We start from the raw sequence: 13,179 nt of genomic DNA, 5'->3' as shown, positions 1-13,179 counted from the left end.
TTGTACGCTGTAAAAAATGGATTTAACAGGTAAGAATAGAGACATTAATCTCTATTCAATATGTCCCTGTAATTATGTGGTAAAAAAAAAATTGATGTTATAAGTGTACAATGAATATACATTATTATCTCTTAAATGTCACTCTTAATAGTCTTGTTTGAACTTGTTCGTTCGTCTTTGGCTCAAAGACACTTGCTGCAAACCTTTCTTCAAGTTTATTTCAAGTGAGTGTGATTATTATATTTCAACTCAAAACAACATTTTGGGCCCAATTATTTCCTAGACGTAGTTTTGTTATTGAGGTCAAAGTTAACTTGCCTTGCGTTCGCTACAACAGTGGATGATGGTCACACAAGACGACTCGGCAGATTTGACGTGTTTACCCCTATCGCAGCGACTTTTTTTGTGCATGTTCTGCAAACAGAGTGACCATCCTTGATTAAGTCTCCCTCAGGATTTTGGTAAATGCCAAAATATGAACACACCTCAGTTGTGGTCCTCTTAAAAGGCTGAAAAATCTCCCGAGCACGGTCACTGCCTTCCGCTATTCCTTCTCGAATAAAAAAAAACCCAACATTGCGCGCCTGCGTCAGACTGTTGCTGGCTGTACAGGATTTATAGTGAGTTATTAAAATCACGATAATCAAACACGGTTTTAATGATAATTGAATTTTAAACGATATTACTAACCGTCAGTACATTTTATCATGGTTTATAGTGAAACCGGTAATCGTCCCATCCCTATGCCAGGTGTGCAAAAAAACAACAACGAATATTCGAATGTCCCATTTTCAAATCGAGTACCAACCCACCGAAGGACATTTCGAATATTCGGGTCCAGCCCTAAAATAAATGTTAAAAAATAAAAATAATAATAATAATAATAATATATATATATATATATATATATATATATATATATATATATATATATATATGTATGTATGTATGTATGTATGTATGTATGTATGTATGTATGTATGTATGTATGTATGTATGTATGTATGTATGTATGTATGTATGTATGTATGTATGTATGTATGTATGTATGTATGTATGTATGTATGTATGTATGTATGTATGTATGTATGTATGTATGTGTGTGTGTGTGTGTGTGTGTGTGTGTGTGTGTGTGTATATGTATATACATGTATGTACTTGTTTTTCATCAAAGTATTTTGTAACAATACAAAGAGCAAGGTGGAACATTTTACCCTTTATTTGTTTATTGCACTAAATGTGCAGATTTTATAAAATTATTGTGCATTCAATATTTTTTTTAAATAACTTTTTATGCTGTATTATCCACTGAACTAATTTATAATAGAATTATAAATACTTATATCTTTAATACCTTTATATATTTGCAAAGAAATATTTTGCGTAATTTGTTTTGATGGAGATGGTTGGTTTTAATTTTTCAATTCCTCAGAAAGTGGCCTGTGTGTTAGTGCTCGTGATTCTTGTGTAAGGTTCAATGGGAATCACTCATGGGCGATGCCCCCTCCTCTCTGGAAATAGGCCTGCCACCACAGCTGGAAAAATCCTAGAGGAAACCCAGCTATCATACAAACATAATTTTTGTATTGCTCTGCTTCGAGGCCCATAAGGGTTAAAGCAGGGGTAGGCAAGTTCGGTCCTATAGAGCCGCTGTCCTGCAGAAATTAGTTCCAACCCTAATCAAACACACCTGAACAAGCTAATCAATGTCTTCAGGATTACTAAGGCTATATGCAGGTGAGGTTTTTTTCAGTGTTGGAGCCAAACTCTTCAGGACAGCGGCTCTCTAGGACCGAACTTGCCTACTCCTGGGTTAAAGGGTTAGTTCACCCAGAAATAAAAAATTCTGTCATTAATTACTCACCCTCATGTCTATTCATCATATAAAGCAGTCGTGTCTCTTGAGAATTTTTGAACTAAACTGGATCATATGGATAAGTTTTACGATCTCTTTATAACCTTTTTGAAGTGTCAAAGTGTCAGTTGTGTAGCTATCAATGGAGGGACAGAAAGCTCTCAGATTTCATCAAAAAGATCCTCATTTGTGAAGATGAAGGTTTGAAAGGCTTACAGGTTTACAGGTTTGTAAGGTGACCAAAGTGAGGGAAACAAAACAGGGTGAGTGAGAAACCCATTACGATAATCCACTTAATTTACTTAAGGGGAAATTAAGTAAATTAAGGCTTACAGGTTTGAAATGACATGATGGTGAGTAAATGATGAAAGAATGTCCATTTTTGGGTGAACTAATTCCAACATAAACTAATATTCAAAATGTTGGGGTCGGTAAGATTTTGGTTTCAGACAAATGCTGTTCTTCTGAACTTTGTTCATCAAAAATCCTGAAAAATCATGGTTTCCATTAAAATATTGAGCAGCAAGCAACTGTTTTTAACATAATAATAAATGTTTCTTGAGCAACAAATCAGCATATCAGAATAATTTCTGAAAGATCATGTGACTGATAAATTACATTATAAAATATATTAAAACTGTTTACTGTTTATTCAGTATTTTGATCAAATAAATTTAATCTTGGTAAGCATAAGAGACTTCTTTCAAAAACATTTTGTTATAAACCTTACCAATCCCAAACTTTTTAAGTGTAATATATATGGTGCTGTTTCACCTATAATCTGTTAACCAACTTAAAACATACTCCTCTTTCTCCCTATAGGAAAAAGTTGGGAGAGTTTTTCCAGACCAAGTATGACTGGGATTTGCTAGCAGCTCGTTCCATTTGGGCTTTTGGACCTGACACGACTGGGCCCAACATCTTAGTAGACGATACTTTGCCCTCTGAGGTAATTTACACATCAGCTGACACTAATTGTGTTAGGCGAGGTTCATTTATTTTTCATTGAATCTCATACAATTCTACTATAATTGAATTGCAAATGAATGAAAATGAAATTTCGAATATATTTAACGTCATCTCGCAGACGACTGTATTGACATTATACTTAAAAATAGTGCCTTTGGCCATTTTAATTCACATTTCTGTTGAAGTCTTTTGGCATGGATGTGTTGGTGTGTTATTATTTGGTGTTTGTTTTGTCTGGCAATCAGAGGGTGTGAAAAATATTGTTGCGTGAGATTGCATGTGACACCATCTGTTTTTGTGAGAGGTCATGCAAGTTGTTGACCGTTGAATGACTCGATAAATGATCTGTTCTCTTTTTCTGTGTGTGTTGTAGGTGGATAAAGCTCTCCTCGGCTCAGTGAAGGACAGCATTGTACAGGGCTTCCAGTGGGGCACACGTGAGGGTCCTTTATGTGATGAACGTAAGACATTGTAAAACATTTTATATGAGAGTTCTCTGTGATTTTGAAGGCAAAATAGGTGTTAAAAAACACCATGCAGTCAATTAAATGGTCTTGAATGACAAATAAATATTTAAATGCATATCCACTATATTTCATTAATGGTTGATGTTTCACATATATCGGTCAGTACTGGACATTGCGCATGATCATTTTCCTTGCTTTAATGTTTAGATTAAAGTTAATCTTTAAAAACACCAATGTAAAAACTAGGGATGCTCATAATTAACTCTTTGAACCAAATTTTGTCTGATTAATACGGTTTAAAAGGTAATTTAAAGTATTTTTTCAATGTGTTTAAAAATGTTTGCTGCATGTTTTAAAAAAATACTGCTCATATTTCGTGGAAATTCTTAATACGAATACAACCTATTTAATCTGACTTCACCACGGACAATTTAAACAACTTTCGGTTGTTTAAATTATAACCATAGTATCTCGAGGCAATTACCTGGATACTTACAATACTTCCATGAAGTAAAGTGACGGCGTCCCGTCAAGAAGCTACTATCACTACCTCAATCACACAAGAGCACACAGGTCTTTAGCATCTATACACTCTCACCATCCTTCTCAGGTGTACGCTGGTTCATCACAGGATCATTAATACTAACTCAGAGTATTACAGCCTCAAACCCGAGGGCGGCTCTATAGTCTTCCAACACTATCACTGTCTCTGTGGTGGTCTTTTGACCGTAGAATCTTTAGTACTTCTTTTCCACAGCTACGCAGCAAATATCTGACACGACTCTCAGGTTGCTCTTTGTAGAAATTAAGTTTTATTCACAGTCGGGAGATCACTGGCCACAACATCCAAGTCGTCTTCACTGTGATTTGTTCTGGTAATTGGTTTGTAATGATCCAAGCTAATCATATGACTGTTAGTTCTACTGTGTTAAGCACTTTTTGGTTAAGTATATATGGCCTTTGACCTGAGCATCCTTAGTCTGCATTTCTCTGTACATTTTAATGTTGAAAATACCCATTACAGAAAATATTTCTATCACATATCAAATTGTGTTTTTGAGGGGGGAAAACAGTAGTTATCGGCTTATCATATAAACCAGAATGTTAATATTAGTGCATTCAAAATTCAATGTCATAGCATATATATATATATATATATATATACATACATATATATTATATATTTTATAGTCTATAACAAATGTGTCTTTGTCAACCCTTGCATTCAGCAATCCGCAACGTGAAGTTTAAGATCCTAGATGCCGTGATCGCACAGGAACCGCTGCACAGAGGAGGAGGACAGGTCATCCCTACAGCTCGCAGAGTCGTCTACTCTGCCTTTCTCATGGTAATCTATCCTTTAATAGTTCTGTTAAGTCACCTCTCTTTCTTCCCATCTTCCTCTGTTTCCTTTTCTACTTAATCATTGTTTCCATTAGTCTTTTTGGATGTTTCATTTAATTACGTGATCCATTAAATCGGTTCAGTAAATTAAGTGGATTATCGTAATGGGTTTCTCACTCACTCACCCCGTTTTGTTTCCCTCACTTTGTGATTGGTTGTTTTCTGCAGGCCACGCCCAGGCTGATGGAGCCTTATTACTTTGTGGAGGTTCAGGCTCCTGCTGACTGCGTTTCTGCCGTGTACACAGTGCTGGCACGCAGGAGGTAAAATACACATACAGAATGAGGACATTGCTGACTTGTCAGTAAACACACACTCGCATTAAGCAAATTGTTGCTCAAGGCAGCAAAAGTCAGCAAGTCTCTAATAAAGACGGTCTCCTTTTAAAATGAGCCTTTGACTGATCTCTTGTCTCTGTGTCCCGTAGAGGTCATGTGACGCAGGATGCCCCAATTCCTGGCTCTCCTCTCTACACCATCAAGGCTTTTATACCAGCTATTGACTCGTTTGGTTTTGAAACCGATCTCCGCACGCACACGCAGGGCCAGGCATTTGCGCTCAGTGTGTTCCACCACTGGCAGGTACAATCGCACCCACGTTTCTTCCTTCTCTCTCTTTCTTTTGCGTGCGTTTGAATAAGTACAAGAGGGATTGTATGTAAAAAATCCTGTCAAAAACACGCCCATTTCACCCACAATGAAAATAATATATTATTATATATTAAAAATATTAAAAAATAAGAATTTTTAATAAGAATATAAAAAAAAAAAATTTTGGTTAAAAAAAATATTTTAGAAAGTCTTCCATTGCTTTAACCAAAATATGATTTTCAGTTTTAATTTCTTATTTTTATTTATTTAAAATTATAGTTTTTTTAAGGGAAAAATGTGACATGGGCATCCTTTTGATTAGAGCCCGACCGATATATCGGCGGGCCGATATTATCGGCCGATTTTAGGCATTTTCCTAACTATCGGTATCGGCATTTATAATGGCCGATAAATGAATATTTTAAAAAATGTGGGTACGCTGATTCATGTAAGGGTGGCGCTGCCAATAAAGCACCTAAAAGCTGTCACAAGAACTGGCAAAAATAATGATTTTGAATACAACAAATATAGCAAGGAGACATTTTAATTGTTTATTAATAAACAAGTGTTTTCAGTCAGTGTCAGCCAAAGATGAAGTTGACGATGCTGACTCGCGATCTTCAGTGAGCACGCGCCAGAGAGAAATGCACATTTCATACGATTACATGAGTCTGTCTGTCTTTCGTTTTGAATTGTTCTGTTTAAAAGTAGACATTTCAATATAGATATATTTCAATTCTCAGGTCTATACGCTGAGTTTCGGTTCATGAGACGAGCTCCAGTTCACCCGCAGGCGCCTCCGTGTCGAGATTATCTATCGTCTGCTAAATTTACTTCTTATAAATTAAATCCAGGCAAATGGCTGATGAAACATTGATTAAAATTAAGATACAATTAATACAAAACGAAATTCACTTTGAAACGAAAGGTTTTGTGCTCTCTGTTTGATGTCTATGTCAAAGTTTCAAAGCATTAGTGCCGCTTTCAGAGCGCTCACGTCCGTAGTGCTGAACTGTCGCGTCTGTAACATTGTTTTTTCCTCATAAATGCAAACACGAAAAATAAAATAAAATGAATATTTTATGTAGCCTGTGGAGACTGAGAGCCAACCCTTCTTCATCCGGTGGGTAGTAGCCTACTTGTGATTTGCGCAGTGTAATTCACAGAATTGATTTCTCTGCTACAAGCCTCTGTCACGTATTGTGTGAGCTTGTGACTATTGCAAGCGCGCAGCTGAGAAGTCCTGATTATATTGTCTGCTATATTTAGGCCGTCTTCTTATTTATTAAGGCAATTGGTTGATGAAACATTGATTAAAATGCGTGGCGCGAGCGATCTCCGACAGTAAACTGATTCTGCTTTGTCTAGGGTAAACAGCTGTTGCGACGCGAGCAGTAACGGCCGCGTCCGGTGTAGACACAGTGTTAAAGCTCATTCTGCCTGATAACGCTACAACATCAAGCAATATTCCAAAAATGTATATAATTATAACACTTTATATAGGGCCATTTTGCATTAAGAGTTGCCTAGTTTCACGTTTAGTACATTTTGCTTACTAATTATTTAAAATAGTATAAAAGTACTGTACATACTGTACACGTAATTAAAAACGTTTTCATTATGATATTATTCATTTTACTTTAGTAAAAAGATCTGAGTTCTTCCTCCACTGGTAGAGATTAGAGGAATTTAGAGTAAAAATAGAAGATAATAAGGTTTTGTCAGTGACACTTTTTATATATTTATTGATACAAGTTATGACTAAATTAAAAGACAAAGTCGTCGTTAGTGAAGATTATGCAACAGTATTTAGAATATAATATAATATAATATAACATGCAATGCAAACTAGTTTGGTTACAGCTCAGCTGTATAATTCTCATTCTATCATTCCCCCTGCCTCCATTACATATCTGTGTCACACAAGTGTTTGATTACCACATTTGAGTGATCATTGCAAAACGTGTTTATAAAATATATTTATTCTGTTTATAGCTACTGTGTAAAGTACCCATCAAAAGTTTGTACACACCAATAGGAAAGTGTCCAAACTTTTGACTGGTATACTGTACTATAATACACATAAATAATATTGCTACTGTATTATAATATACACATAAATAATATCGGCCGATATATCGGTATCGGGCTTTTTTTACTCCCTAATATCGGTATCGGCATCGGCCCCCAAAAATCCATATCGGTCGGGCTCTACTTTTGATTTTTATGATCTTTCTTTCTCATAAGGACAATTTTATGGTATTTAATTAAGCATAGAAATAGGAAATAGGGCTGTGCAATTAATTGAATATCGATTCTGGCTCCCAACGATCACCAAAATAGAGTAAAACCGATTATTTTTCCATGTTCTGTTTTGCAAGAACACTCTTATTTTGTCTTGTGTTCTGAATGACACGTGCACATCCGCCCCTCCCGAAGCCAAAAACTCTCTCAGCCTATACAGTCAGGGAGGCAAGTCATATGCATATCATGCGCTGGAATTTAAAACCTCAGCGCGAGTAAAGATGGCAGAAGGAGAGCAGTCACAGCAGCGTTTGTTGAGCAAAAAAGGCGAAACCAACTCCGTTGTCTGGGAACAGTTTGAGGAATCTGACAACGAGCAGAAACATGTTACGTGCAAGATTTGCTACATGCTAGTGGCTGCAACGCAAGGGAACACCACGAATTTGTTACATAATCGTGATTTCAATACTGACCAAAATGATCGTGATTGATTTTTTTCCATAATCGAGCAGACCCAATAGGAAAATATACATTAATTATTTTCTAAATTATTATTCCTTTATTAAATTTTTATTAATACATTATTAATGTTTTCTGTTTTTTATTATTTATTAAGATTGTATTAAAGTATTCTTACGGTGAGAAACTGAGATTTGCCAATTGGAAAATAAAAGATAAATTAGTTAAAGAAATTCTATTATGACTTTTTGTATGGCAATTAAGCACAGTAATGTGAGAAATATATTTAAATTGATCTTTGATAAATTATGATTTTTTTGTTTGTTTTGTTAATAGATACTATTGTACTATTGTTAAATTATTTAACAGTTGCTGTTTTTTTATTACAGATTGTATTACAGTATTTTTACTACAAGAACCTTATGAGATTTACCATTTGAAATTAGTAATAGAAAATTACAATAAAATTTTCTATGCGTTACTGTAATGAAAATCTGGAATGTAGAAATATTTAAGAAACGGTAGTATTTTTTTTTGTACTACTTTAATGTATGCTGATAAAGTCATATCTAACTAAAACTTTGTTAGAAAGAACTGGTAAACATAGAAAGTAAATGGTATGCGAAAAAGTAAAGCGTTGCTTTTATATTATTTGTAACAGAAAAGGCAAACAATCAGGCTAAAATACTTTCTCATTTACCGTCAACATTCAACAAATGCGCATCTACATAATTTAAACAAATCTCTTAATATCTAATTAACATTTAATTTCACAAACCTTGCAGATTTAATCCAGCTGTGATATCTTGTGAAGTGTGCATTTGTAGCATTCTGCTAGGGCTGCAACAACTAATCGATAAAATCGATAATAATCGATTATGAAAATCGTTGTCAACGAATGTCATTATCGATTAGTTGGTCTGCTTACGTCACGGGGAGCGTTTACTGGTACGCACACACACGCAAGGTCTCTCTCCCTCAGGCGCTCTGCCGAGCGCGCGCGCTACACGGTTTGGAGCAGTCTCGCATGCGCGCTCTTGCTTGCGCGCTCTAGATTTCGGGAGTTTGAACTAATTCGCGGGCATCAGGGAGCCGCAATCAATATGCGGGAGACTCCCGGGACTTCCGGGATGTCTGTATTTTGTCTCGAGCATCAGGTTGTGCAATCAGTTCGCTCCCAACGTAAGTGATGGATTAAAATAGCGCTACCGCAGAAATAGGTTAAATTAAAACGGTGTTTACAAAGTGAAGCATTAAATACAAAGGCAGTTAATAACAGCAGCAGTAAAATATTGTTTTTTAGTCACTGTACTCAGTGGTTTTCAGCGAATGCTTGTGCACTAATGCATAATTTCTCCTGTCCTTTACTCAAGCCTGTTAGCTTGCTGGGTAACGTTACCTCCATTCCGTTCTCTTTTTATAGCATTTGTCTACTAAGTTTTAATTGTTTTTCAAACGCGATCTACTGCGGCTCTACATTCACACAATTGTTTTCAGTCTTTCTATATTTATTTAATCAATTTATCCTTATATTATATTATTTTCTATATTATATATATAATATATATTATATTCTTTATCCTTATATTCCTTATATATAATTAATTTGAAATAAATTAAATGAATTATATATTTTAGATGTTTTTAGTTTGTTTTTAGTTCAGATATTCACATCTGAACAACATGTCTGTGTAAATTTGTTTTAACAAAAATTTTGTTAAAACATAATATGTTGGATATCATTTTTTTAACAATAATCATGTTTGTCAACTTGCCATCAGCAATTATCATTAAAAACAATGCAAATATTGATATTAGTAAAACTCAATGTGTGGCTTTTGCACTTTTTAAAGTACACTTTTACACATAAATACCCTGATTTACGGTTTTATTTAGTTACAATAAAAAAAAATATCTAATTTAATTTCTATCCGATTAATCGATTAATCGAAAAAATAATCGTCCGATTAATCGATAGTTGCAGCCCTACATTCTGCATAAACGAGTTCCTGCGAGTGACGGTCGGTCTGTGAGAAGTGAGTGAATGCGAACAGAAGATCAGCTTTACAGGAGACGCGATGGAAAAATTCATTTTAAAATATGCTGTGCTGTATCTAGTTGCCCACTGTCATATTCATATCGTTTTCACTGTGTGCTGTATGTAAAATTAGCGTAACCTTGTCTTTATTTGAAAAAATATGATTACCAGTACGATCAAAATCACGAAAAATGTTTACTTAATTATTATTCATATATTTTTAAACAATTACTTTATTTGTGAAAAATACTGTAATAGGATTGCAGATTCAAGAAGTTGCCATCTAAAGTATAAGCATGTTTATTTTAAGAATTTGTTTTCTAATTTATTTCTAATTTAATAAATATTGATTAAAATAAATATAAAGTGTATGTATGTGTATATATATATATATATATATATATATATTGGCCACCCTGCTCTGATATTGTTTTTTTGATGCGGATATCTTAGTCGACCACTACATAGGATTCTCCCGTGTGTCTGTGTGTGTGAGAGAGTGAGAGTTGATGTGCTCTGATGTGTTTGATGTTGAGTAGCAGAAGTTCGAGTCAGCAGCAGCTTATCTCGGACTCTCTTTGCCTTTAACACTGTCTCTGTGTGTGTGTTTGTCACATGGTATTAGATTTTCACGACTGTCCTGAGTAATTATTGTCTCTTGCCATCACTCTAGATTGTTCCCGGTGATCCTCTGGATAAGAGCATTGTGATTCGTCCTCTGGAGCCTCAGCCGGCCCCTCATCTAGCCAGAGAGTTTATGATCAAAACCCGCAGGCGCAAAGTAAGAAATGTTTGACGTCTCTGAAGTTTCAATCAACTTGTTTAGTGTGAATATGCATCATATATCATCATATATCAACATCATCTCTCTTCCTCCAGGGTTTGAGTGAGGACGTTAGCATCAGCAAGTTCTTCGATGACCCTATGTTGTTGGAGCTGGCCAAACAGGATGTGGTGCTCAACTACCCAATGTGATGAAACAAATGAACTTAACTTACCCATCATTCCCTTTCAGCTTTACCGGACTTGCCCCTATTACGAATCAATCCAGTTCTGTATGATGGAATATAAAAACTTTTTTTTTTATATGCAAAGTGCTAGAAACATCAACACAGATTTCTGTTGCTGTTACCTCAAACTCCCCTAAATTAACCTGTGACCTCCATGTGCATCCTTACAGTCTTGCTCTGTTTATTTTTATATTTGACAAGTGTTTTTGTAGTATAAGATGATGCGAGGACAGGCAAGTCTTTTGGAATGTGTCTAAAATCTCTGTAAAATCTTACATAATTTTTGTAAGTTTGATTAAAAGGATTTGGCCTGTGGATCTGTTTTTGAGTTCATTATGGATGAATTCTTTGTGATATCCATGAAGGTGATAGCCATTGTACGTCTCAAGGCTTGCAGACACTTTGATGTGAAGGAAAAGTGGTTTTGATATGCAGTATGAAAGCTTGCTCAAACTTTGGAGGAGAATATTCAACACTGGAGATACTTAGGGATCATTCAGTGAATATAGAATAAAACTGAAGTACATAACAAAGGGCAGGAGATGTACATCTGCATACATACGGGTAAAAACAGATTGGTTTGTGTCTGTGACACTGTCTGCCAGAAGCAGAACTGAGGAAGGTTGACATGAGTGAAGGCCATTCAACAGACATAAGTCTGACATTTAAGTGAATGTCACAGGGGCTTTCTGTATTTCATGATTTCACCTGTGAGTTATGAGAGTTGGTTATTTGAATTGAATGAAACTCAGTTCAGTTCTGCATTTAAACTAACCTAAACCAGAAACTAATAAATCTATGAATGAAGTTTTAACAAGGGAAAATCATACAGAATGACATGAGAGTGAATGAATGATTTCATTTACATTTTTTAGTACTATCCCGGTTACACTACAATAAGGTCTAATTTGTTAGCATTAGTTTACATTAACTATATAAATACTTTAATTTATTCATCTTAATCAACATTCACTAGTACATAATTGAAATCAAAATTTGTATAGTAGTATTTAATGTACCTGAGCTAACATGAATTAACAGTTATATCTTTATTAACAAAGATTAATAAATACTGTAACAAATGTATTGCTTATTGTTAGTTAGTGCATTAACCATAATGAATGGACCTTATAAAGTGTTATTGTTATCCCTATAAAAATAAAAATATATAAAGCTATTAAAAAAAGGAAGTAAACAGTATGTTAATATTTTGAACTTAACTGCCATATTTTTTACATTATTTTATCTAATCAGTCTGGCTGAAGAGAACTTTCTGAATGTCAGAGGGAATCTGATTTAATTCCGAGACGGGGAGTTTCCATGCATGTGTCATTGGGTAAAATGGTGATGAATAATCAGGTCGGACTACGTTGCTGCTGCTTTCATGAATGATGTGTGTTTGTGTGTGTGTGATGTAAATATGTGAGATGGTTCTGGCAGCATGAGTGACAGACTTTATAAAAGGCTCTCTGGTGCACTGCACTTGCATAATAAAATATCTGTCAAAACTTATAGTTGCCAGAAACGTGTCAGAGAACAGTGTTTCTTAATCTCACCACAAAGAAATACACCTGTGGAAAATTTAAGGTTTTTATACTCCAGTCAGCAGTGAAGTGGTTAAATGAACAAATTTAACTTGCATGTCAAGGGGAAAAGATAAAGAGAGAACAGGGAGAAAGGATTGAATACCAGGATCACTTTCTCACAAGATGAATGGTGAAATGATATTCTGATTGAATGTCTGCTCCTAAGGTTTTGGCTTACTGGTGTGTTTTTTCTATATTTAGCAGTGATTTTCTAATTGTGCTCAAAGGTTCTGTGTGAATGTGTGCTTTGGCACGTTTCACATTCACTGCCATCAGAGCAGATGCCCTGGGATTCACACAGTCACACTGCATGTACACATACATATTCTACACAGAGTCAGAAAACTGTCATAATACTTTCACAAAGTAGTTAGACACACTTCATGATTGACACAACGCAGAAATATGTACAGTTCATTTCTAAGTAATAAGTCAAATATTTGCTTTACGTTGACTTTCACATTGCTGTCAGTATAAGCTTTTGTATTTAAGCATGTTTACCTCTCTGGCAGCTTGTATCTCCAGACGTTTTCTTCCATCCAATGACATAATTCCTC

General features: G+C 35.1%; 1 protein-coding gene across 2 annotated transcripts in view; it reads left to right on the top strand.

The window, feature by feature from the left end:
* eftud2 (elongation factor Tu GTP binding domain containing 2) overlaps positions 1-11,351 on the top strand; it is a 52,780-nt gene extending 41,429 nt beyond the window's left edge. For both annotated transcript variants that reach the window (XM_077212379.1, XM_077212380.1), the window contains 7 exons: positions 2,678-2,804; positions 3,198-3,285; positions 4,521-4,639; positions 4,864-4,958; positions 5,123-5,276; positions 10,700-10,807; positions 10,906-11,351. In XM_077212379.1, the coding sequence (XP_077068494.1) occupies positions 2,678-2,804; positions 3,198-3,285; positions 4,521-4,639; positions 4,864-4,958; positions 5,123-5,276; positions 10,700-10,807; positions 10,906-11,001 (787 nt within the window). In that variant the 3' untranslated portion in view covers positions 11,002-11,351. The remainder of the gene's footprint in view (positions 1-2,677; positions 2,805-3,197; positions 3,286-4,520; positions 4,640-4,863; positions 4,959-5,122; positions 5,277-10,699; positions 10,808-10,905) is intronic.
* The last annotated feature ends 1,828 nt before the right edge of the window (positions 11,352-13,179 follow it).

Source organism: Siphateles boraxobius, unplaced genomic scaffold, assembly GCF_051911475.1.
Source record: "Siphateles boraxobius isolate OS27281-9 unplaced genomic scaffold, OSU_SipBor_1 66, whole genome shotgun sequence".
Lineage (NCBI taxonomy): Eukaryota > Metazoa > Chordata > Actinopteri > Cypriniformes > Leuciscidae > Siphateles > Siphateles boraxobius.
Note: the sequence above shows the minus strand (reverse complement) of the source record. Positions and strands in the feature narration are given on the sequence as shown.